At 42.5% G+C, this 27,839-nt stretch overlaps 1 protein-coding gene across 1 annotated transcript in view; it reads right to left on the bottom strand.

The window, feature by feature from the left end:
* THSD7A (thrombospondin type 1 domain containing 7A) overlaps positions 1-27,839 on the bottom strand; it is a 959,544-nt gene that overhangs the window by 398,185 nt on the left and 533,520 nt on the right. Inside the window, exons 6-7 of the mRNA XM_086941983.1 lie at positions 5,564-5,719; positions 4,208-4,411 (exon numbers count right to left, since the gene is read on the bottom strand). Coding sequence (XP_086798109.1) covers positions 4,208-4,411; positions 5,564-5,719 — 360 coding nt within the window. The remainder of the gene's footprint in view (positions 1-4,207; positions 4,412-5,563; positions 5,720-27,839) is intronic.

Raw genomic sequence — 27,839 nt, 5'->3', positions numbered from 1 at the left:
TGCATGTATAAATAAGTATGTGTTCCGTATGTGGCAATAAATAGCAAACGCTTTTGTAGCAAGTGTTCCCAACTGAGTTCAAACTCAATTAAGAAACAAGTCTACAGTCACTCGTCACCCTAGACAAGTGATCTGCTCAAGTAATCAACTCCAATCCTCTCTCCCCAATTTAATTGCAAAACAGCATTTGGTACAGCTCATAAGCACTTCCTGGTGACCCCCTGATTCAGTCTGTATGAAGTCTTTCCAGGCCCCTCGCCTCTTCTTTGTTGGGCTGGAACAAATCTTTCCCAATTTGCCTTTGGATCATAGAAAGACATTGAGCGTTTGTTTATACAATAAAGCCTCACTATAATTAACACAGTTATGCCCACGATTAAGACATATCAAACAAATTAAATTAAGTTGCCTTTAATTAATAATTACAGTTGAACTGCAGATATTCAATCACATTTGCAATAATAAAAGTCATTAAGACAAAAGGCGTGAATAATGAGATATTTTCTTCAAAACGGTCTGAAGAACATATTAACAAATGTGAAGAAAAAAGTAATTATCTTTTTTGCAGCTTTTGTTTGTAAATGGTACCATAATAGAAGGCTTGCTGATGCAGACTGAGCCATAGAGAAACCTTTCTTACTACAAGTCTTATTTGCCGGGTTAAAAATTTTGAATAAACAATGTAAATATCTTTAAAAATATTTATTTGTATTTATTTAAAAATGAAAGAGTGGTCTAACACTCTACAGAGATGATCATATTGGAATTGAGTAATGCTTGACAGGGAAATGTGAGTCCATAAAGACTTAAAGAAGTACCCTGTAGTCATAATAAAGTTGTTTATTTCACACAAAATGCATTCTTTTTATTGACAATCACTTTGACCCATTTGACAAATCTGAACAAAACCTTCGTAAACGAGCACTGATGTATCTAAGAATGATCCTTTGAAATGCTGTGGAAATTAATCAAGCGGGCAGTATAGATTGGAGGGTTCCAGAAATTTCACTTCCTGTTCAAAGTCACATGGGAACCGAACTCAACTTCTTGTGATTCTTAGCAAATCCCTCATCTCTGTGAGTCTAAAAGAGTGAATTTATATTTGTTTAACCCCAACTTGATGTATATGATCTTGTAGATCGTTTCCTATTTTCCCAAGTATTGTACAATGCTTTGTTGCTTTCAAGCTAGGTTCACAATATATAAGTATCATAACATACAATACATATGTTTTAGCTTCCGACTACAGTAAAAATTACTGGACAGATTTACATCAAATCTCGGAAGAAGGCTAGAATGAGTAAAATTCATCCCTTGTATGGTTTTGTTCAAATCTGATGAGACATTTAAAAAAAATGTAATTAAAATGTTATGTCTAGCCAGACCCTAGACCTTGCTCTAGTGGTAGCCAAATCCCTGGGCTCATCCATATTCACTGAGAATGGTGTTTTGCCATGCACATCAGCTCTGGCCTTTTGATCAGTCCCTATGTCTCCAAAGTTCGCTAAATAAATTACAAGATGTGGGCTCCAGCAACACCCTGCTCCAAGCCCTGGGCCCCAGAATCCACTGTGGACCATGAACAGAGGGCATGGCATCAGGCCATTCCACGGCTACCATGCCCAAAGAACCTGCTGTGGGCATGTTGTCTGTTTTTGCGCTTCTTTATGAAAAACATTTTTGAGGTGTTTGAGGACTGTTTTTCATTCATTTCTCCAAACTGGTTGGAGGGCTGTTTTTCCATGTACAAACCTAGAGTGTCAAATTTACTTGTTTTCTTTCAAATAAATCATGTTTTTTCAGAAAAAAAATTCAATGAGGTGTTTTTCTCACCCCACTGGACTCTGCAGGGTATTTTTTTAGCATTCAGAGTTCTTGAACTCCTTGTATTGTGCAATGGCAGACAGGATGAAAAGAACATTTGGTGCCAGACATTCAGATTGAGCCAGCTCTAAAACCGTTCATTAACCATTTATGAATCAAATTCAAGATAGAAAATATTGCTGTCTCTACCACACAGATTTATTTTGCAATTTATTTTGCAATTATTTTGCAATTTAAAACAGATCCTCTTTCGAACCAATCTCAAACCCTGCAATAAACTTTGAAAAGGTACTACCCCTATGAAGCCCACTCAACATGCTTTGCATCGCAAAATTTTGAAAAGCTGAGGAATGGATTTGAACCAAACCACCACAAGGGCCTAATGTTGCTCCATTAAAATGTGTTCACGGGTAGGGTAAACATTCCAATATGACGTGCAATGAAAGTTGGCACTTTGAAATCGCCCAAATAACTTTGCATTCCCCCACAGATGAAACGTAGGATTCTGAACTAGATGCAAAAGAATTACGTTGAATTGTTATATAGGTCCTTTAAACGTGACCAAAGCTGTAGCAAGTAAAAACTATTTGTATGAAAGTCTCAGAAGAACCATCGCTATAGAGACGCTCGCACCATCCATGTAATATGCTAAGTGAGCATAGGGTGTGGATGGATAGCATGTAACGTATGACCATAGGCCACGCCTTATACCCAGTAACTAGAAAACACTCCCTAACGCTTGGTTAAGTGGGAAACAGGGGGCTTGGAACTGGGAGCAAGGAGTGTCTTTGTGAATCCATAAACCTGCTGCTGAAGACCATATGCAGCAGATGCTTGTGATTTGACCCTGTAGTTGTTTCATTTCCTCGCCAAGGAAAGACCCTTTTAGGATTCTGCATCACAACTAAATGTGAATGGAAACATCAAACAGGCTCCCACTGCATCCGTCAATGCTGCGTTTCAAAATGTGCCCACCTTCTGAAGCAGTTTTGGAGAGAATGGAGGAAAAACATGTCTGCCATCCATGACTAACTCAGTTCTGTGTGTAGCCACCTAACTTCTCCACAGTAAGTAATAAATTTTTCTAACCTTTTGACAGCCTCAAAAATGTGCTGGGCCCGCTTCACAAAATGGGCATACATTTAAACCCTCACACATATGTGTAGATCGATGACTTTTGGGGATTCAAAATATTCCCAGCAGGGAAGCTATGCCATATCAATGTACCATATGCCAGCAATTGTAAAGCGCACAGCTACCTGCGGAGAGGTGTCCCGGCGCGGGGGGATCGAACCATAAACCCTCATGTCAAGAGTCATTCACCCTGGCCGCTGCGCCACACCTCTTCCATAGAGACTGCTCTTCCCAGAATACAGAATTATCGCCACAGAAAATGTGTGCTTCAGGGAAATGCAGTACGTACAAGCATTTGCACCTTTGTGTGTTTTTTTCTCCACAAGTAAACACATTTGTTCTGATTGGGATACACCTTCCTCTATAGTGCTACGCTTAGCCGTGTTCAGTCTCCCCGGCAACAGAGGAAAGGATTTATTCCAGGCTTTTGTAGTACAAAATATGTGACCATTTCCACTGTGAGAAAGGGTGGTAGATCAATCTATGAATGATCACCAAGTCAAAAGATTATTGATGCTTTGTAACGCCCTGTGCCCACCATTGTGAGGGAGTTGCTTTAACATATTGGAACGCAGTTGTGGCCTACATATACACAGGAGTATGTGGATTTACATATGCTATGTATTTCAGGACGTACACCTATAAACAGCTGTTCATATCCGAAATGACTTTGTGAATTAAGCCCATTGTGTATATATGTGTGTGTGTGTGTGAGAGAGAGAGAGAGAGAGAGCGAGTGGGTGCATGTGTGAGAGTGTAGATGTGTGTGTGTGCCTTTCTGTGTCTGCATGTTTGAGTGGATGTGTGCATGTGTGTGTGCATGTGTGTTTGAGAGAGAGTGTGTACGTGTGTGGGTGTGTAGATGTGTGTGTTTTTGTGTGTCTGCATGTTCGAGTGGGTGTGTTTGTGTGTGTGCATAACATCTGAACTATGCACAGTTACTTTTATGCATGTAAGTTGTCATGTAGACATGACAAGAAACTTGCAGTTACTCTGTGTAATGCTCCCCTGCTATTTTGACCCGATCCATGATAAATAAATCACATGAATTAAAAAATTAAACAGTTCTGCATCGGTACGGTTGTAATGCATGAATTTCCCTTTGAACCATTGAGAAAGGTTTTAGGTTTTTGGAGTCCAACATAACATTAAAAAATCCAACATAAAAAGTGCATCTCTCCTGGTTGAAAGTAAAAGATATGAACTCATAACAGACACACAGGGATGAATGAGTGGCTGGCGGCCTTACCGTCACTGGTGATGCATGTAACCACAGGGACTTGAGTGCCGGAGCCACACTGCCTGCCATTGTCAGGGATGCACTCCTCCAGCCTCACCAGCTTCCAGTCGTAGCAGGATGGCTCTTCGCAGGGGATGGCTTCAATGAGGTGAGGGCAGTTCCCTGTCCCTCCTGTGGGTTCGTTTGATATGTATCTCTTTCTTAGCTTGAAACCTAAGTGTGATACAATATGGAGCTGTTGGTGTGTGCAAAAAAAGCATGAGTACAGTTCATCAAATTATTTTACTGTGGAAAAACAGATCGACAAAAGATAGGCAAAAAAGTTTGTAAAACCAATTATATACAGAGAAAACAAAATGGGGGCATCTTGTTTCCATTTGCCTCAAAATGTAGGCATGGACGATATTGATATTAATAAAATGCATTAGAATTCCAGATAATACTATTTCCTTTTAGTCAAATACCTACATGCTCAAGCTATCATAGTGTGGAAAATGGCTAAATAAATCAGGGGCTATGCCACCCACAGTGCAGCACCTCCAGAGACAACAGTCCCTAGGGATGTGAGACGCCCTCTGCACCCACATTGTTGCTATTTTTACTACCAGTTCAGGATATGAGGAGCCATGTTTTTTCTTACTTGCATTAGAGCCAGTGAATGTAGTCACTAAAATATGTGCTTATCTTTGCTTTTGAAATGTGGCAAGTCGAGGTAACTGGCTGTTTCATCCAAAACACATCCCCTCTCCCATTTCATTATCTGCTAGTAGGCCAGAGCAAGTGGACAGATCAAAGACAGTGATCCCACCATTCTTCCAGGTATCAGACAGGGAGGGTAAATGAGTACTGTGGCTCTTACGCGTGGGCAGTGCGTTAAGTTTCACTCTTCCCTCGCTCTTGCGAGGGCAAAAGTGATTTACATGTTATCAACTGAACTATCATGCAATGCTTTCAATATGCAAAAATCAGGCATGAACATTTAGCGCAATTGCAATTTTTGCCTTCTGTAAATGCTGCTGTGGAGGCCGCAATTATATTTGTTTATTGTGCACAAAAGGCACATTTACACCATGTGAATATATGGTTTTCGTAGGAAAACGAGGGTTGTTTGTAAGAAAGGCTTAGCACTATGTAGCAAGTGGGTTGTTTTTTTTCAGATTATGCGACCGGGAACTACTGAATCAACCATTCAGTCTGGACACAATGTTCTCAATAGAATGTACCACCTCACTCACTCAACACTCACTCACTCACTCATATAATATTTCTAGTAGGTTACCGTGTTGTCTTCTCACACCGACAGGAGAAGAGAGATTAACGAAAATTAAGGTAACAAAATGACTGTAACACCTTTTACTATTCTACCTTTTTTACCCTGCTGATCTTCACAACTCTCAAAAGTGCAGGGTCCCCAGGCTGACCAGGCAGACACTTCACACTCAATGGGACAGGGGATGTGGCACAGCTGATTGGTACTGGGAGCTGGTCCTGTGCAGAGCCTCCGATCTACAGGTTTTGATGCTGTTGAAAGCAAAGAAAAAAAGTTACTTCTTTTACCATTAAATTGAACACAAACACATTACACATGTTTTCACTACGACGATGTTTAATACCACTGTAATAATTTAGTTTGTAGGTATTTTGATCAATAGCATTACTAGATCATGTAAGTATTTTAACTTTTTGCTTTTTCTCAGTAGATGCCAAGAAGAAATACATTTTGAATACATGTTAAAAAAACAGCAAAGTTGACTGCAAGTTATAGTATGGTGTTCTACAAAATAAGGGGTCATTACGATTGCGGTGAATCCGCATACTCCGGGCCGACGGAAGCCAACGCCGGCCCGAGGTATGCGGATTCATCGCGGCGGACACACAAATGACCCCCAGCCAGATCAGGATTGCTGGGGGGTCATTTTTACGTCCGCCGCTTTTCCGCTGCGGTCGCCTTCCGACCGCGGCGGAAAATCTCTAACATGGCTGGCGGTGTCTATCAGACACCGCCAGCCATATTAGGATTTGAATTTTGTAATGCCTTTCCGCGGCGGAAATGCCGCCACGAAAAGGCATACAAACTTTTCTTTGGGGGCCCGATGCGGGTCTACCGGGTGAAGGGGGGGCATGGGGGTGCACATGGGGGGTACCTATGGTACCCCCCTGCATTTGCATGCACAAAGAGGCAGGCATCGCGCGGTGCCTGCCGCTTTCTGCATGCAAATGCACTGATTGCATTTTTAACATTGCGGCGGTTGCTGCTTCAAGCAGCACCCGCCGCAATGTTAAACATACAGGATGTGACTGCCAGGGTGGCGGTCACAGCCTAATTTGTACGGAGGGACCGCCGCTGCCCCTGCGGACGGTCCCTCCTCCTCTGGGGTGGCGGACGGATGCAGGTCCGTCCGCCATCGTAATAGGGCCCTAAATACGTGAACAAACAAATGCAATTGTAATTTGTAGCACGAGGAAATGCAATGAAAGCAAGTTTTAAAAAATATTAAAAGGAATATATAAAAAATCTAATCAAGACAAAAAACCTAGTCACCTGTGAAAGATGATTCCATTTAAGGACAGGCAGAAGTGAGATTAAAAAGTTATGATGAGGAAAATGATGATAGGTAATTAACCTGAATGAAAAAGAGAGTGTATTGCACAGAAATGATTGAGAAAACATTTTGGTGGGACAATTTACATAATTGTTGCATGAGAAAAGGCAAGCATGTGAAGCCACAAATAGAGGCGAACTGAGGAGTTCACAGTGTTGGGGAGGTGAACATGCATGGTCAAGGAATAAAAATTAGTAAAGAGAAAAGAGGGAGGGAATGTGAAATGCATTGTATTATTTCTTGGTGAATAGATGAATTGTGGTTATTTGGGTTGTGCAGGAGCAGCCTGTGCAGGTAAGAGGGGTAGGGCGGGGTATGGGGGAACTCGACAGTCCTAACCCCCACACCCCACCACTCTTACCTGCATGGGCTGCTCCTGGGGAAGTGCAGGAACAATGTAGAACACATATTTTCAAAGAACTTGCATGTAAGTTCCATAAAGCCAAGAAGACAAGAAATGTATGGCAATATTTTTGATTATGGTTTTTCAGATTGCTACTGTGCTGGTGAGGTGAAAATTATATTTTTGATAAAATACATGGATTCAAAATGCATTTCACTTGTGGAAATTGAATTGTAAATATCCAGATGATCAATTTACAAAATGTGTTAAGGGGAGGGGCTATGGTAAGCACAGAGCAAGGTTCATCCCTTATTCATAAAGAAATGCACAAGGCTCTTCTCTCTCATCCTCTTCCCATCCCCCCACCCCCCTGAAAGTCATAACCTTGTCCAGGAAGGCAAAGAAAGGATCTGGGACAAAGGTACACCTTGACTGCACTGCACCTTCATTTATAAAACAACTCCTGTGCCGATGCTGTGCAGAAGTTCATGTCTTTTCTACTATGCATTGAAATATAATCTTTTCTATTTTCATTGATGGGGCTTTTAAGGCATGGCCATGAAAATTCAAAAACCAAAAGACCTTCAAATCCACACTTTAATTCGGCCCTGCACCTCTGCATGACGATGTTCTCACAATATCTGTATCAGTAAACACCTTTATGAGTTCAAAATCCATTTTTGGTAATTAAAAAATGTTGGTTTGCCATAGTAAAAAGATGATTTTCAGGTGTAAATTAAACAGCAACCGTGAGCCGGGAGGCGAGACCGTATGTTTTCCAGTAGGGAGCGTCCTCACAATATGAGAGTATGCCCCGTTGTCTTGCTGACTGAGAAACCTACGCCCAACATAATTTGGATGGAGCCTGGCATCTCACAACACCATTAACACACTAACACGAGGAGAAGCTACTCTTCCCTCGCTACATTGATAGAGTAGGGTATTCCCCCACTTAATTATCCCCACACATAAAGGGGGTTAACTTATTTATGCCCTGAAGAAAGTTCGGGACCTTTATGGCCACCTAAGGACTGAAACATGTCGGCACCTCACTAGGGTCATAGAACCATAAAAATCCTTGCAAGACCCATTTCACTTTATTTTTAACAACCCAACCAGACCCATGAATAAAGAGAAACCTGGGGTCTGATTGAGGTATTTTATTTATATCCACTTGCCTTCACTATCACAAGAGCTTCCCAATACTGTGGTTAAGCCCACCCTGACCTATATGAGTCTGGGTGACCCGATGATGAAGCATGACACCACTAGGGTGTGTGAGGGTAACTAAAAACAACTAGTGTTGCCCCCCTTCCATCACATAGATATGATTAGCATATCATACACATCCCTAGTGAGTTGGTGTTTAATCTCACCCTATTCATAAGTTCCCTATTTCCAGTTGCGCTACCTACATTGATCCAGTGGGTCTCATAGTAGGTCTCCTGTGGAGTATTTGTTGTTGTAAAGTAAATTAAATGGACACATGCAATTAGCTATGTAAAGGTGGCGCGTGCACCCTACTTTTGGAGGCCAGGCTTAAAGAATGATCCCCCCCCCCAAGTTAAGCCGCTACTGAATGATCCAGATTGAAATTCTATACGTCAGCAGCTTCACCCTCTCAGTACACAGTGTTCAACACTAGCATTCTCTTCTAGCCGGCATTGGAATACACATGACTACATGGATGTCTGCAGTGCCAACTAGCACTGATATGTTCCACATGCAACAACCAAAGACTCACCTCTGCAAGGAGACCCAGTGCTGACCATTGCACTACAACCAACTGTCCGTAAAATGTACATGCACTAAATATCAAACCTACCAGTCATTTTGTATGCTGCGCTATCTCTGGCACTCTTTCACTCCACCTACTCCTGCAAGTAGCACTGATGTCCGGAAGGGGTAGTTTCTGCAATAATTTACTCCTTAAGCACCAATCTACACAACCATCTAAGTGATCTTCCATGCTTTGATTCTGCAACAGAATTGAACTCTATTTGTTACCCCCTAACATGTGACCAAACTATTCCCTTAAATATCAGACTAACAAACTGCACATGTATGCATGAATGGGATAGTGCGGTAATGGGCAACAAAACATCCTCTAATGGTCATATATGTCAAAGTTGAGCCCTTCTTACCATGCTAAGGGCCTGATTTAGAGGTTGGTGGATGGGTTACTCCTTCACAACGTGATGGATATACCATCCGCTGAAATATAAATCTTGTTATATCCTATGGGATTTACATTTCCGTGGCCGAGATATCTGTCACCGCTGTGAAGGAGTAATCCACCCGCCAAGATCTAAATAAGGCCCTAAGCCTTTCTTGTCCTGCAATGGACCTTTGAACTGTGTATTAGGAGTCAAGGAGAAAGTGAGACATCTTGAGAGTTGTATTGTCGTTTAAAAATGTTGTCTTCTCATTAGGAGATTAGTAAAATATCTTTATTTATATTTGGTCTTTATTTAGTTACTCCACCAATTAAATAAGATGACAGAAATCTAATCAAAAAGTATAAAATGATTTTAAGCATGTTCCATTAAGGAATATGTTCCCTGTTCTATAGATCAGGATTAGAGTTTTAGTTTGCAAAGAACTCATAAAGAGTTTGGAATCAAGAGTGAAATCAAGGAGAATTAAGCTTTGAAATCAAATTAGATAGCAGAAATTACCCATAAAGAGGGTTTGATTAAGACTCAGCTCAGCATACAGTTGCAGTAGCAATCTAGTGAATCATAGTAAAGAAAAACCAAAGGGGTTGATGGACGGAGCATTGACAATACAAATACTCACCCCCAGTCAACTGATCTGGGTTTAATCCATGACTGTTTTTTAGCTCACTTTGCCACCTCAGTTCAGACATGGCCATGTGCAAATCAGTCTGACCCTGTGCCTCATGGGAACAGTCCAGCCCGAACTGCCAAACCATGTCTTCCCTGGACCGGAATCAAGCATCCAAGGACCGTTTTCTGGCATTACAGCCGTCTTCAGCCGGGCTTGCTTGAATCCAGGGGCAAAGTGAGCAAGGGACTCACGTCTGAGCATACCCTGCCAACTTAGGGCGAACAAAGAAAAGCCATAGTAAAGTCAAGTAAAGGAGGGAAACAGTAGCAGCAGTAGCTACCACCATCAAAGGTCGGGGTCAATCCTCAAAGCAAAAGCATAGAAGAGAAGTCTCTAGTTACCTAGGAACATGCAGTAATATAAAAGTCAAGAAAAACATATCGAAAGCATTGTTGCTGGCTTCTTTCTCCATGAGCCAATGAAAAGACAGGGATCTTTGGTAAGCCAGTCCAGTTTCTCAGTTCCCACAGAAATGCATGTGGATTACATGTTTTACCAAGTTGTTAGCTACAGCCAGTTTTTGCGAGGTTAGATTCTGGAAACATCAGGCTTCTTATATCCATTGACCGCCTAATCCAGAACTCTGTGAGTCCTTAGCAAAGTTTTTTCTGAATAAAGTTCAGGTGATTTTCACCTCTCTTGAACCCCTGGTGGCCCAGAGTCTCCTCGAAACGCCCCACAGGAACACTCATGCGGGACCCTCGGGGGCTACACTCTCAACCTTCAACCCAGTTGAGGCAGAGGATGTATTAAAACTTTTGCTGGCCACTAATTCAGGTTCACCCCATGATCCTTGCCCTACCTCTATTGCAAAACTGGCGGCTGTTCCTATCGCGAACCAGCTGGCCTGCATCTTTAATCTAATGTTCGAGAAAGGGAATTACCCTAAAATCTGGAAAAGGGCCTCAATCTGCCCGCTTCTTAAAAAACCTTCCCTTGACATTGCGGACCCTAACAGCTATAGACCAATATCTAGGTTGCCATTGCCGGCGAAACTGGTTGAGAAAATTATGAATTCCCAACTATGTTCCTTCCTGCGTAATTCAAAAGGTCTTGACTCAGCCCAACATGGATTTAGAGAGGGTCATAGCACCGAGACAGCTCTTATTAAATCTATAAAGGAGATCCGGAAGGTGCTTGATGAAGGGGGGCCAGGCAGTGCTGATCCTTTTGGACCTGTCAGCGGCCTTCGATACTGTCCACCACGCTCTGCTGGTGGACCGGCTGGAGGGCTGCGGGGTCCGCGGTCAAGCACTTAATATCTTGAAGGCCTTTTTAACTGATCGGGTACAAGTGGTGGCCATGGGGGAGTTCGAATCAAGACCTTTCGAGCTCCCAGGGGGGGTCCCGCAGGGGTCAAGCACTTAATATCTTGAAGGCCTTTTTAACTGATCGGGTACAAGTGGTGACCATGAGGGAGTTCGAATCAAGACCTTTCGAGTTCCCAGGGGGGGTCCCGCAGGGGTCCTCCCTAAGCCCCACTTTATTTAACATCTACGTAGCCTCTCTCGCCCCAGTAATCAGATCCTTCGGGTTCGAGTTAACATCATACGCCGATGACACCCAGATTGTGGTCTCGGTGCTCCCGGGGACTGAGGGGGAGGTGGCAGGTAGGTTCCAGGACTGCATGTCTGCAGTCAGCTCCTGGATGGCAAAAAGCTGTTTAAAATTGAACTCATCAAAGACTGAGGTGGTTATCTTTGGCTCAAATACTAATCTTTGGAGCCCTAACTGGTGGCCCACTGATATGGGGTTTCCTCCTCTCCCTGTTTCAAAGGTGAAGAATCTTGGTTTCATTATTGACAACCTACTCACCTTCAAACCCCAAGTCAATGCGCTGAGTTCCTCGGTACATTGCACCCTGAGAATTATCAGAAAGGTTCTCCCCTTCCTTCCTGAGGGCTGTAGAAAGACGGTGGTGACAGCCCTAGTTCTCTCACGCATCGACTACTGCAATAGCCTTTTTCTTGAGGCACAACAGGGGGTGCTCAATAAGCTTCAAGTTTTACAGAATGCGGCCGCCCGCCTGATTGGGGGATTGCCCAAGTTCTCTTCAGTTTCCAAGGAGTTGGATAAACTGCACTGGCTTCCGTTGCGGAAGCGGATAATGTTCAAGGCCCTCTGTATTGTCTTTAAGGCACTACATGGTCTTGGTCCAGTGTTCCTTCAGGATCTTTTTCAATGGTACAGACCAGGCAGACAATTGAGGTCGGCCAGTCTAGGGCTGGTTAAAACTGCTCGGATCAAGAAGGCACGCTGGGGTGGAAGGAGTTTTGTTAGGGGAGCTGCGATGGCGTGGAATTCCCTCCCTCTCTCCCTCAAACATAATAAGAATCTTATGACATTCAGGAAAGATCTAAAAACATGGCTCTTCTCCCATTAAGTACCCATATTCTCCATTACTCGGGAATTATCACTTCAGCGCCAGGACGCCGACTGGTAACAACGCGCTCTATAAGTGTTAAAAATAAATAAATAAATAAATATCTCTACTTGTTTCACTACGAAAACAATGAACCACTAACTAAAAAACGAAATCATTATTAAGTAATACATTCTTTTTACATTAAACAACAGTCATTATTGTTCAAATGTGCAATGTATTCAAATATTAAAAGAAAATTAAGAGCATTTCATCACTTGTATCAGCGCTATTAGGCCAGACGAGTGGCCGCAGCGCAATATAAAAATTACAATACCATCTACGCCTATGAATTACATAGCAGATTTTAAATCAGCGCCAAAAGGTTCACCAATGTTTCTTTCCACTCCAGTGAATGTTCAATGCTGATCATTATGTTAATAAGTCGCTCGTGCGTCCACCTTAAATCACCAGCCACCCTAGAGTGAAATATGGCCACTCTGCTTCCTGTATCTGCTCTCTTCGTCCATCTCCTTTATGTTGTTCGGTGCTTTTAGGACGAATAAATATTAATGGCTTTCATGGTGATGCGGGTCTTCATTTATAAAAACAGGAGATGACATCTGCTCCCCACTGAGCCGTCATCAATGAGCGCAGGAATCAGCAGGGGTGCATTGTGGGCTTCTTAGAGCTAGAAATATGGCCGAGCCCATTGTCGGTGAAATACAGGGGTATGTACAGGAAGTGGCACCTGCGGGCCATTCCGTTAGCAGCAGTGTTTGAAAAACACTATAAAATAACGGCATGAATATGGCAGCCGTTCAGATCTGTAATCGAAATTCTGTGCATGTGCCTACAGCATGGGAGCTTTCCGGGGCGCGCGGGCGCATGCTGAGCTCTTGTTTGCAAAATGTCTCCCCTCTGATGGCATATTTAATGATATATGCGATACAGATTAATCACTGTAGCATCTGCGGGCAAACAGCCACAACAGGAAGTCATCACTGTAATGGCTGCACTACTTTCACCAAGAAGAAGACGATCATACATTTATGATCATTAAATATTTCTACCTTGTGTTTTATAGTTTCCGGAACAATGTGAATAGCACTAAAGTTATCACACCAGCATTGCTGAGAGAGGTCAGGCACACGGGCCTGCCTTAGTTTCCTGAAAATAGCTGTGTGCACGCGCATACGTGTGTGAACGCACACATGCACGTTTGTAGGACCTCTTACATTGCACAAAATAAATGATTCTCAGATGTAATGTATGCATTTCTCATTTATATTTGTTAACAACTGGAGGACAAGAATGAGAAAAATGTGAGATAATCTTAGCGGTAACAATAGGTTTTTGTTGCTAGGATATGCAAAGGTAGACATGCTAATCTTGTACATTAAAAGGAGCACTTCCAGATCAAATGGGATAGGCTAATTACTTGGATAATTACAGTTGATTTACAGAATAACTACTATGCACGTAAGAGCAGGGGTGACCAACTCTGGGCCACAAGAAATGGAGCTGTATCTGAATTTTGGACTTTAATATATAAGATGGATTTGGAAACAAAGACTCTGGACATATTGTTCACAGTCACGGCTTTCTTGAGATAGAGACATGGCTCATGCTCTTTTGTAACAGTGATGAAACACACTGGACACTTCGGATGCAAAATGCTTTCTATTCTAGCTTATATAAATAAGTTCTCATAGACTAAAGGACTCAGTTATACAGGTTTCACCTAGCCTATTTAAGGCTTTGAATATTAGCACCATAGCCAGCTGCAGAAGGCTACACTGGGTTAAAGGCCCTGAATCTGAGTTATAGGCCAGAGGTGCAGCCGATGATCTATAACTAGGGAGCATGCCTTTAACAACCAGATTAGCTTGAGGCAGAGTAAATATGTTCTAAATTAAAAGGAGAGTAAAGGAAAGAAAACAGCAAGATGCTGGAGAAGAAAGTCTGTACCAGATATTATTGGCCCCTAACCCCTCCAATGTCTTCAATGGATCTCTCAAGCCTTCAGTGCTCTTATATTATTGGTAAAATCTGTGAATCTTAATAATTATTGAAAGGCAATTTACATTTTTCTGAGGTGACGTCTACTGCTATAACATGGTGGCAGGCTACAGACCGTGCCCATATACCAACGTTTTTGGAACCTAGGGCCACATGCATCAACCTATTTAGGAAGTGCAAACGGCGCGAATCGCTAAATTCGGCCGTCTGGAATTCCTAAATAGGTTTTTGGGATGCATTAAGCATTTTTGGCAAAGTCGCTATTTTTAGCGAATTCCAAAAATGCGATTGCTTTTAAGGAATCGCAAATTTGCGATTCCTTAAAAGCAATGCATGATTACTTTTAAAATTACGAATTCGCAATTAGGGGGGGGCAAATTACCACGAGGTTAAACCTCGTGGTAATTTGCGAAAATGTATTAAAATGCTCAATATTGCATTTTAAAACACTGTCATGTTACAGACAAACATGTCCTTAGGACATGTGTGTGTGAAACATGCACTTCAAAATTCATTTCAGGGGTGCAGGGGGGGGGTCCTTTGGACCCCCCATGCACCCATGGAATGCATTAACATTTTGTGAATTCTAATTTGCGACTTCGCAATTCCCATTGATTCCTATGGGCCTTTTGGCCCATAGAAATCAATGGGAATTGCGAAATCGCAAATTGGAATTCGCATAATATTTGCGATTCGGTAAAAATTGCATCCCGTTTTGCGATTCCTTATTTGCGATTCCGTAAAAATCGCAAATAAGGAATTGCAAAACCGGACTTTGATGCATGTGGCCCCAAATTTCAAGGGTATGGAATAATTATTTCTGTATAAACATACAATATCAGAGAGTTGTCTTCTTTATACTATTTCATATCAAGAAGACTGTGTAATAAACAGAGTTGTACCAGACCTAGACAATAACCACGAAGGAAGCCCAATCACTCCATAGTTGGGAACACAATAAATGTGTATATGCTTTAGTTCATCATGTATAAACTATATATAAAATGTTCTGTCCTGGGATTAATAAAGCCAAAGGACACGTATCCCTGTCAGACTTACAGTCATACTTCCTGCACTACTTTAGAGTATATTAGAACGAGAGCTGCCAATCACCACAATTGTTACCCACGGTGTCATGGTCTCTAGATTCATTTGCAGCATAAGGAAATACAAGAAACTCTGGGCCTGAATGTTTTGATTTTTTCAGTGTCTACTGAACAAAATGAGAGGCACATTTTCATGAATTTCAGCAGAGGTTTAGCAAACTGCCCCTATCCCTAAGAGTTTGAATTAAATACATATGAAAATATATGCAAAAACATAATTTAAGCAATATTATCCCTTGGGAAAGGCATTTCCAGGGAGTTATTGACCGGGATGGATTCAGAGAGCCGGACTGCCCTCTCTCATGAATAATATTTCTTTTGAATTCCAACCCCTACCATTTATGTGTTTCACAAAACTGCTTGTTGGAGAATGTGTTTTTCATGGGACTATTTAGGTGGACAATTACAAGAATATGATAAGGGCTCCCCATTTTTAGACCTTTGCAATGCACTGTAGTGAATGCATGAAACCTAGGGCACAAAAGAGAGCATGCAGAAAGGGATTTGGAAGATCTAAGAGCCCGATTTTGATGTCGGCGGAGAGTAATATATGCCAGACTGAGAAAACTCTGACTGGCAAATTTATGAATAACCACCAAGCTGGAGGTCATTTATAAAGCACAGGCAAGATGGCGCCTGAGTAAACGGCCGCGGAGATCGCTCCTCGCTGACTGGCTTTTGAATTAGAGGCTTAACCTGTGTTTAATCTGGAGTTGGATTCAGGGGCATCAGCTATGCTGGTGCTCCTGGATCTCTCTGCAGCATTTGATACAGTGGACCACTCCATCCTGACCCAGCGCCTTCAGGACCTGGGGATTGAGAACACAGCCCGGCGGTGGCTTAAATCTTTCCTCTCTGGACGTATGCAGAGGGTGGCGCTTCAACCCCATCAGTCCAAACGCAAGCCGCTATGGTGCGGGGTCCCTCAAGGGTCAGCCCTGAGCCCATTGCTTTTTAACATTTATTTGGCGCCTTTATTTTCAGTGATTGCCAACTGGGGAGTGAAGGCGATCTCGTATGCCGATGATACCCAGCTGGTATTTACTTTTTTTTTTTTTTGTGTTTCAATTTTTTATTGAAATTTATAAATAGAAAAAATACATATATTATGGTAACTGTATGTATTATCAAACAATAAATAAGAACATTGTTATATATAAGCATATAGTAAAAAAATTGAATAATTAATCATAATATATCATCTAATAAATACATAAACATATAAGCGCAAGTGGTATTTACTTTTAAAGATTTGTCAAGTGCCTCTTTCCTGAATTTTAAGAGCTGCTTAAAAGGCATAGCGCAATGGATGAATAACAACAAACTCAAGTTAAATGCCAAAACAACAGAGGTGTTGTTCTTCGGCATCAACCAGCCCCCCTCCTCGGATCTTTGGTGGCCGGAGGAAATGGGATGCCCCCCTGTCCCCGCAGGCTGTGCAAAAAACCTGGGTGTAGAGTGGCAGACAGATCTATCTCTCTTGAGCCAAATTCAGCAGGTGACAGGTGTTTGCTTTGGTAGTTTGAAGAATCTGCACAAAATCTTGCACCTTTTTCCAGAAAACTGCCGTCGCTCTATAGTTCATGCCACAGTAAGCTCCCACCTAGTCTATGCGAATGCCCTTTATCTAGGACTCCCTCCGTACCAGATAGAGAAACTGCAGCTGGTCCAAAATGCGGCCGCTAGATTGCTTAAACATGTTCCATTCAAGCAACATATTTCTCCGCACCTCAAAGAGTTGCATTGGTTGAAAGTCCTCACCTTAGCCTTCTGGGCATTCCATGGAGCCTGCCACAATTATCTGAAGCAGAGGCTTGGGGCATACAAACAGCCTCGCCTACTGAGATCTAGCTCCCAAAATCTGTTATTCCTTCTCTGAGTTAGGAAAGCCCAACTGGGTGACAGATCCTTTACGGTTAGGGCTGCCATGCTTTGGAATTCTCTGCCCAATGCCATGCGACAATTCACCTCTGAAACTATTTTCAGGAAGTCAATTCAAATGTTTTAATCTGGACTAACCGGCTGTACTTCCTGCGGCTAGTTAGCTATCCCGCAGGCCACCTGTCGCTGCAGCGCCGGGACACCTCCTAGGAGGTAGCTGTTCGCGCTTTATAAATCACAATATTTTTATTATTTAATCTATGCCGATCCTCTGAAAGTTTATCTACAAGCCATACACCTACCCCCTCATGTCCCTCGGCTGGAGCTTCATCAACGCCGGTCTGTTTGCGGTAATAGAAGAGCTCCTGGCAACGGTTTTGGCAGCAGTGCGGCTGGTGTTAACGGAGCTCCAGAGCAGGTCAGATACAGCCGGCAAGTGCGCTGAGTGCCGAAGAGCGCGGGCGGTTCCAGCCGTACTGCCCGGGTGGTTTGCTGCAAGGTACCGCTCCCAACAGCTGTGAGCGGCGAAGATGCCCCCAAAGACGACGCGCGGAGCCCTGGGAAAGGCTCCTGGTGCACAGGCATGTGCATCACCCCTGGATAGCGTGGAAATAAGTATGTCTAAAGGGGGGAAAGCAACATGCTCGACCAGTGTAAAGACTACAATGCCTCAGGCTCAATCGAACTGTTCATCAAAAGGTGAGAGCTCTGAGGTATGCAAAAAGAAGGAGAAAGAAAAAGGCATAGTGGGTACAGGTGCTAAGGGGACAAAAATGGGTCTTAAGGACCCAGGAAAGGGGAATACCATCATGAACTTTTTTTCTGGACTGCACCTGCACCTGCATCAAGTAAGGGCAGGCTCTTGAAGGAGATGGATGAATAGCTGCTTCAGAGGTTAACACTGATGAACTTGGACTATCCCCATGTAGTGCAATGTTCAGTTTAACCGCTTTTTCTCTCTTCTTTAGGTTCCAAAACGTCGTATTTATTTTGGTCGGGTGGTAAGGTCATGATCGGTGAGCAGTAATTTCAAGATCCCTAGAGGAGGGGCGCCACCCATTATGGATGGGAGCGCCCGGGGGGAGGTGGCCATGGGCCCCTCACACGGGGAGGCGGCACCCACTAAGTATGGGGTCGCCGAAGGGAAGGCGGTCATAGGCCCCTCCCAGGGGAGGAGGCGGCTCGATGCCCCTCCTAGGAATTTCCCGGTGCCAGGATATCCGCGACGGCGGATGTGGTGAACAGTGTGGGGTGGGAGGGGGGTCCACGCTACCTTCCAGACACCTCACACGATTCCTCGGACGGCCATTAAGATGGCGTTGAGTATATAAGGGGGCCCCCGCTAAGACAAGGGAAATTGGAAGTTGGCACAGAGGTACAGTCCTCTGTGCGGCCGCCCCTCACACGTGAGGGGGGAGTTCTGGTAGTAGGGATCTGACACCGGTTACGACCTTGCCGTTGGCCCGTAATGTTAGGATGTACAATTTTTTATTTAGAGAGTATGCATTTGCAGGATGTTTAGACTCGGATAGGAGAACCTTTGTATTAGAGATTTGTTAAGGTTAGCCGATAAACTTCGTAATGTATAAATGAAAATTGTACATGATATGAAACTGTTATTTTAATGTTTTAATTTTGTTTCATATTTTAATAAATACGGCCGGGAGGGTAACTCCCTCCCGCTTTCCAAAAGTTCAGACCTGCATCCGTCTTCCCATCCTTGGGGATTGTGTTGGGAGGGGGTGAGATGCATCCCGGCCATATGCACACTGACGCTACCTTTGAGCATGCTCCACGAACTGATCCTGCAGTATGTATCCAAACTCCTCTAATACGTCTTGTCATAACTCAACCCCCGACAGATGAAGGGGCCTCCCCAATGTCAGTTACCGCATTGGGGGGTTCAGGGGCAATAGGGGCAACAGGGGGTCCAGCTGCTTCTAAATCACAAATGGATACTAGGCGCCTAATAGATGGGATTGAAGTAAACAACGTCGTGGAAGAGCTGACAGATCTTGATCTTGATTTAGGGGATACATTTTATTCTGTAACGGCGGCTCTGAGGGATCTGATCTAAGTCCCTCGGAGGTGGAAGAGAGTGATTCGCAGATCTCCAGTGTCACTACAAGCCCTGGTACACCGCAGAGAGACACTGTTGTTAGGAGAAAGAAACTCTTAATGAAGCAGAGAGATGGCTCAGCACTGGAGAAAAGCGTGGAGGTCCATCAAAGAGAAAAGAGAGCCAGCTTGGATCCTGCCCTGAAATGGGATTACTCTGCCACCAGGAACACCTATCCATATCAAACAGGGTTGGAAGAAGGAAGAGATGAATCATCACCATCTCTGAAAATGATTTTTTATTCCATCAAACAGCTGCAGGAGGTGACGCGTATGGAAGGCAAGAAAAACAGACTTGCTTCTAAAAATCTACAAGAGGCAGTAAGAAAAATGGCCAAAGCCTGCACAGATGTAAATGCAAGGATGACCCATTTAGAAGAGCACACCAGCACATTGGAGGACAATGTAGCCAAAGCTCAGGTTCATGCTGACTCGTATAACAAACATCTGGTAGATCTCCAATGGAAAATGGGGGACTTTGAGAACAGACAGCGGTGCAATAACCTCTGAGTTCTTGGAATTGAAGAAGGTGCAGAAGGCGATGATATCCATGCGTACCTCTTGAAAATGATGAAAGGTGCCTTCCCGGAGCTACAGCTTGGAATTGGGAGGCCGAGATTCAACGTGTCCATCATTTTCCTTTGATGTTAAAGAAATCGAAGCATGCGGCCAAACATGGAACCATTATGCCAAGAGCAATTTTAATTTATTTTGGGAACTTTCTGATTCGAGAGGAGATTTATGCAAAAGCACGCCATAATGCTAAACGTACTTTTGAGAGCCAGTCTTTTTTCACCAGGCCAGACTTCTGCCACCTCACTGTGGAAAGATGCTGGAGATTAAGAGAAATGATTCAACCTTTTCAAGCTCTGGGTGCGCAGGCTTTTTTGATGAACCCTGTGAAACTAAAAAACATTTACAAGAATACATCCTGAGTCAGAGATTCAAGCAAAGGCTTACATGGATTCCTTTTCTAATTTACAGGTGGATTAAAAATTCTCTGGATGTCTTAAATTCAAATAAACTCAGCGTGTGAGTAAAGGCAGCTGAAACGAGGGTTAGGTTACTTTAAAAATGCTTTAAAGAATAGGATAAGGACATCGAGGGAGTGGTGGATGAGAGATGCACTTGATTGTTAATAAGGATAGCTAAAAGGGAATGTCACAGGTTTGGCACAGAAACAATAGACATGAGTGCAGTGAGGGGGGTCAACTCTCAGGCTCCATCACAGAGACCTTAGGTCTGCTTGCTTCACAGTGTAGGTGGGGGGTGGGGGGTGGGGCTGGGGGTTGGGAAAGGAGGTCTAATAGGGGGGGTTTGGGAGGGGTAAAAAAGGGAATAAATTCACCATTCAGTATAGAAAACAGCTACGTAGCCGAGCAGCTTAACAAAGTAGATAAAGTGGAAACGCAATCTTTTTTAAACAATTGCGATAGGTATTATGTTCAACTTTATATTTTATGCGAGTCATAACCTTAATGCTAAAAAGAGGATGGTTGGTGAATACCTTAAAACATTACGTGCAGATATAATCTGTCTACAGGAGACATATGTTGAGGGGGCACGAAAATTCCTCTTGGAACAACTGGCTTTCAACTAATAGCTTGTACCTCGCAGGGAACCAGAACCAGGGGGTGGCAATATTAGCTAAAACTAGTGGGCTAACTTTTAAAATGTGTCTGTCTGACAAATATGGTCGGTGGGTAATCATAGAGGGTCAAATATCAGGATTTTTGTTCACACTTTGTTCAGTTTATGGACCCACGATTGACGATGCTGAGATGCTTGGCTCAGTCAACCAACAGCTTGAAACTGGCCACTTCCGATCATCTTCTGTGGAGATCTCAATATTAATGGTCTGAATGGGATATGGAAGGAGGATCCAGTTAAATTTACAGGCCGGAAAAAAAAAGCCATAGGGCTTTAATTCAAATGAAGGAGGATAACGGGCTTGTCGATTCATGGGAGTATTATAACCCCCTGGGCACGGGTAGTACTTATCACTCTGCACCTCATAGGACAGTGGCGCGTTTAGATTACTTTTTAATCTTCTCTTCTATTATCCCGTCCTGTAAAATTAAGAAATTACCACGCCTGGTATATGACCATATTCCCTTGGTTTTAGACATTCAGACCTATGGGGGACCAAAAAAAACAGCCAACTGGACATTTGAACAAGCTTTACTGCATTATACAGAATATGTAGGACACATGAGCAATCGGCTTAAATAATGTTTGGAGATTAACTGGGGGAGCTCAGAGCCCAGAGTTGTCTGGGACACTCTTAAAGCCAGAATTCTGGGGGAAACAATGAGCTATACCCTGAGAAGGAGCAGAATGGAAAAGAATGAAAGGGAGGTCATGCGGAGATTATTTGGGGATCTTGAGGAGGAACTGGTTAACGCAATAAATAATGGTTTCAATATAGAAGGGACTCTGCATAAATTTGTTCTGGCTAAGGCGGTGGCTGGGGAAACTATTGCTGCTAAAGCAGCAGGGAAATTTCTGGCATGGAAGCAAACACAGCATGAATTTAGTGAGCAAGAAGGGCATTTATTGGCTGTAAGGACGAGGCAGTTAGTTAGCTTTTAAAGGGGAAATCACTGAGGTTAAAACATTAGATGGTACAATCGCTAAAACTCCGGAGGATATCTGCAAGGCTTTTCAAGGGTTTTATCAAAATCTATATAATGAGGATGAGGCAAGAGATCCTAAGGAAGTTAGGGATTATTTAGAGTCAATCCCGTTTGATGCTTTCTCTTCAGAAGATTCCAACGCATTAGAAATCAACTTCACTGATGAAGAAATTTGAAAAGCCATTTTTGATTTACCATCGGACAAGGCAGTTGGCCCAGATTTTATCCCCTTGGAGTTCTACAAAATCTTTTTTTCTTCATTAAATACATTTTTATGTAGTATACTGCGACAGGTGCACAGTGGTGTAGCACACCCGCAATCATGGGGAGAAGCTACTATGATCATGTTCTTAAAAAATGGTACACCCCCTAATGAACTTGGGTCTTATAGGCCGATAAGTTTAATGAATAGCGACGCCAAGATTTAATCTAAAATCTTGGCTAACCGCCTTAGTTTGATCATAGGAAAAGTGATTTCGATTCGGCAGCACGGTTTTATCCCGGGCAGAAGAACAGCTGAACACGTGAAGAGAGTTTTCACCCTGTTTGACAGTACATCAGTCACACAAGACAGTACATCAAAGACCCTATGGCGCTTATCCTGCTTGACGCGGAGAAAGCGTTCGATAGGGTCTCGTGAGCGTTTCTCTGGTCAGCATTGGAAAGAGCTAACATCAGCAGTGGGTGTTTAAGAGCGCTACAGGTCCTATTTAAGAAACCTAGGATACGTGTTCGGGTGATGGGAGGACAAAGAGATAGTATTGATATTAAACGAGGAACTAGGCAGGGGTGCCCCTGTTCACCCCTCCTTTTTGCTTTTTACATGGACCCATTTATAAGGAAAATAGCATTAAATTGACATATTGCTCCAATACGATTTAATGGGTTTGAAACAAAGATTTTGGGATACCCGGACGATCTGGCCATTATTACCCCTCACCCCACAGAGGCTCTGATTGAAATTAAACAGGAGGCAGATCTTTTTGGGGTAGTCTCTGGCTATAACCGCAACAGGGAAAAGACCCAGATTGTTATTAATGAGTACACTAGGCTGGTAGATTCACGTGTGACTGAATCAGCCACATACTTAGGGGTTGTAATCTCTTCCTATTTAACAAAGATCATTGAAACAAACCTCTCTCCTATAATCCAGAAGTCAACGAGTGATTTAGATAGGATGAATAATCTGCACTTAACAATTGTGGGAAGATGTAACATTATCAAAATGCTGTTTCTTCCAAAGGTTTTATATCTTTTCAGAACAATACCTCTGAAATTTGATAATAGCTGGTTTCAAGTAATGGAGAGAATGATCAACAGGTTCATATGGGCCCAAGGGAAAACCAGAAGAGCTTTTAGGCTTATGACTTTCCCAAGGGAGAGAGGTGGCTTGGCAGTTCCTGATTTAAAACTATATTATTGGGCAGCAGTATTACAGTATATGCGTGGGCTGCGGGGGGGAACTGTGACCGATAACAGGAGGGATGATGCAACAGTGCCAGAAGTATATGGGCTCCTCTTAAAACGTGAAGCACGCAACTGGCTACTCAGGTTTCATGAGGCCAGCTGTTACAAGTAAGTGAAATTTAGGACTCTAGGAGTGGCAGCATCAGTTTGGTCTTTCGTTAGGAGAATGTTGGGATTGGGCAGAATTAATTACTATACTCCCCTGCTCAGAAATCCAGTTCTTCCAGAGACATTTCATGACAATATAATGAAGCGGTGATATGGGATGGGGGTCAAAATAATTGGTGATATCTTAGACCCTGACGGCATAATTACATTTGAAATGGCACAAAGTCGGTATAATTTGAATCGTAGGGAGTTTTTTAAGTTTTTACAGATACGATCGGCCCTAAATAAAAAAAAGTGGGGGTGTAAATGGTTTTGATAAAGGTGTAGTTATGGATAGGCTGCTCCATTTCCCAGATATATTGTGAGCTAAATCAAAAGCAAAATGATTATATTATTAAACTTACTGAGAAATGGCGGGAGAAGCTGGGTATTGAAGGTAATGAACTGGTAACATCGCTCAAAATGGGTTGCACGGTTCTGAAAGAAGCGAACCTACAAGCCCAACACTTTAAAACGATGTTTAACCTCAACTATACTCCAGCAAAAATAGCTCAGTGGGGAGGATGAACGAGAACCTGCTGCCCACGATGTGGCAGCGCGAAGGCTGACGTGGTGCCTATGTTTGCAGCCTGCCCAAAATTAGATCAATGGAAAAGGGCGATAGAGTTTTTTGTAGCACAATCCCTGAAGATTACAGTAAATTTATCTAATGAATTAGTGATCTTAGGTACCTGCAGGGAGGGAGTTGCAATATCGCATAGGGAGTTTTTATTCATTGCCATGGCGGGTGCCAGGGTCTGTATTGCAGCAGCATGGAAAGATTCTAACCCCCCTCCCCACATTCCAACAATGGGTTTCAAGGCTTTTAGCCACCTATAATCTGGAAAAAGGACTGTATGAGAAGAAAGGGTGGAAAGCTATGAAATTGGGAGAGCGCATTTGGGCTCCAATAGCTGACTGGAACGCTAGGATGGTATAATCTTGATCATAATTCTTGACTATTGGGGTATGGTGTTTAAGAAATGTTTACGATATGTATTAATGTGGCTTTTTGCGTTTTCTGCTATTTTTATGTCTTGGCTGGCCTAATTGTGTATATTATGGTCAATATATATATATATATATATTTTTTTTTTCTACATGTATCTTTTTCTTCTGTGAAAACTTGATGGAATACTGATGCTGAAATATAAAATATATTTTTTTTTTAAAGGAAGATCTAAGGGCCCGATTTTGATGTTGGCGGAGAGTAATATATGTTGGCCTGGCAGAGGTCTTTACGACTGCCAGACTGAGACAACTCGGACTGCCGAATTTATGAATGACTACCAAGCTGGAGGTCATTTATAAAGCACTGGCAAGAATCACCCTTGCAGTGGTTCCTGTCAATGCATTTCTGCTGTTTAGCTACCTGTTAGCTGAAGAGGAGATGGGTCCCTTTGTCTAGCTCCTAGCTCCTATCCACTCTCCCCTGAATGTCTCAACTTGCCTGCTAATCTGCCTAGCCGCCTGTCCTTTGTGCCCATTGACTAAGCACTCCTTCTCCCCTTGATGGGGAGAGATCCAGCATTTATACTCTGGAGTCTCAGCGTTCCCGCTGAGAGAGTCCACTGCGCCAAGGGAGCCACTCACTGCTGAGGTATGGTATGGCAGCCCTTGCCAAAGCACTCCCTCTCCTCTTTTTGGGGAAGGATCCAGTATGTAGGCCTTGGAGTCCAGAGACCCCTCTGAGAGAGTCCACTGTGAAAGGGAGCCTCCCACAACACAGATAGGGAAGTGGTACGACTTCCCCTGGGATCACAGTTTACTGGACTTTGGACGTTGCTGTGACTCGTCTACCGGTTTGTGTCCCCGTCTCCCTTCCCCTCATCTTTCCATGCGATATCCTCACCCTCGCCTTCATAAACTGTCTACTTCCCCAGCTCCTTCCCCCTCCCCTGAATCTTTCCCCTTGCTTGCTTTTCCCCTTTCGTATTTGTGCTTATTGTTTATCTTGACCTTAAAAGTAACTATGTTGCCATGCTCTAATAACTGTGTAACCTTTGTAACGATGTAACCTGTAACTTTGATCTGATGCTCATGTAAAGCGCTATGATACTTACGGGTCTAGCCAGCGCTATATAAAACCTTTAAAATAAAATAAATAAAAATAAAATAAATAAAGTGGGATGAAGCCTATTACCAAACAGTTTACTTTTTAATTTTCAAAAAGAAAATCCTGAAACAGGATTTTCTTTTTGAAAATAAAAAATAAAAGGATTCCTTTGCCATGGGAGTCCACTCCCGTAGCAATGGAAGCATTTAGAAATTTTCACTGCCACTTACTGTCATGGTTTTCCTGGAGAGACATGCAGTGAACACATGTGATAACACCCATTCAAAACAGGTGGGTGGAATGACAGGTCAGCCTCCAATGGTCCTTACTCAGCAGAGCTCTGGGAGGGGATATATCATGACAGAGACAAATCAGTATGTGCCGCGATTAGTCCTAAGTCCCACCTAAGTATACCCTGTCACCGTTGAGACAGAGTACACTTACCACCAATACTTAAATTGGGCCCTGCGTTCCAAAATAAATCATTTTTGAGTGGTATAAGAGTAATTATAGCAATTATGATGAGTCATAAGGTGATTTTAGCCTGTGAAAAATACTGATACCGATTTGATGTACCCTGTAAGAAAATAAACGTCTTTCTCTGATGAGCTTCTTTTAAAAGTTATGGAAGGTGCTCCAGAATTTAAATTGATGGTACATTTTCAATAGGTTTATGAAAGAAAAAGTCTGACATCATGAATAAAACATACACTTCCAACATTAGAACTAGTCTATCAGTTGTCCCCAGTGTTCTACTGAAGCTTCATCACAAAGTTCTAATAAACAACTTGTCATATATTCATTACAAATATAAGGCACACCAGAAAGCCATGTTGCTGGAATCAGATCTGCCAAAGGAAAGCATGTCCTATGGGGGGACTTCTGTGAATGAACGAAATGTGGGGTTTAATGTCATAAAAATGTTGGTTAGTGATCTAATCCAATTGTTCTTAACCTATGGACAGTGGAACCCTGGGGGTCCAAAACACCTATGACTTTTTAGAAATTGAATTTTATTAGCAGATGTGTGTGTGTATATATATATATATATATATATATATATATATATATATATATTATATATATATATATATATATATATATATATATATATATATATATATATATATATAATTGAACATTTTAAACGCTGTGTAAAAGTGAAGAAATTTGTCACTGGAGGATAAAAATCAAGTGTATTTATTTATTTATTTGAAAAGTTTTATATAGCGCTGGCTAGACCAGTGGGTTTCAAAGCGCTTTACAGGAGCAAAAAGCAGTACAAGTAATGTAAAACATTTGGTCAGGGTAAAGCATAACACAGTCAATTACAACACCAAACATAAGTATGAAATAAAAAAGAAAGAGGGGAAAGAGATTAACATGAGAGGGGGTATAAGGGTCAGACATGGACAGTCAATTAATACACAACATTCAAATAATTGCTATCCTTATCTTGAGTCATTGTAGCAAGGCAAGTGCAGCAAATGGAATAGCATGGACCATTGATGGCCTCATTTAAAGCAACGGTATACACCAACAAAAAGCGAGAATGCATTTGGAGCAAAAAGACAAAATTATATTTTAGTATCCATCACGTTGCTTCATCTTTTAGAAATAAAAAATGCTTTAAATAGGTAAAATAAAGCCGCATTGTCTATAAATGCTCGAATATCTTACTCATCACGTCAGAGATAAACTCTGGCATTCTGAGAGAAACATGCAAATCCACCACCAGCAGCTTAGTTGACTCTCCAGTGTTCTACTGCAGCATCACCATAGAGCTCTAGTGATCAACTCGAGTGTTAACATTCTGCATTCAAGACAATAGAGGGATTAATGGAATAGGAGGTGTTGAATTTAAAGATCTTCTTGTGGGCAGACGAAAGTAAATGAACAATGAGGTGCTCATACAGATAGGAAACCTATGGGGCATATTTAAAAGCTCTGTGGATGACTAGAACGTCACTTTTGTTGACATTTCGGTGGCGCACAGGGCTTAGTCATATCTACAAGTCCACATAAAGGCACCCAGAGTAAGGAGTCGCTG

The sequence above is a fragment of the Lissotriton vulgaris genome, chromosome 10 (genome assembly GCF_964263255.1).
Source record: "Lissotriton vulgaris chromosome 10, aLisVul1.2, whole genome shotgun sequence".
NCBI lineage: Eukaryota > Metazoa > Chordata > Amphibia > Caudata > Salamandridae > Lissotriton > Lissotriton vulgaris.
The sequence above is the reverse complement of the archived record's forward strand: the minus strand, read 5'-3'. Positions and strand labels throughout refer to the sequence as shown.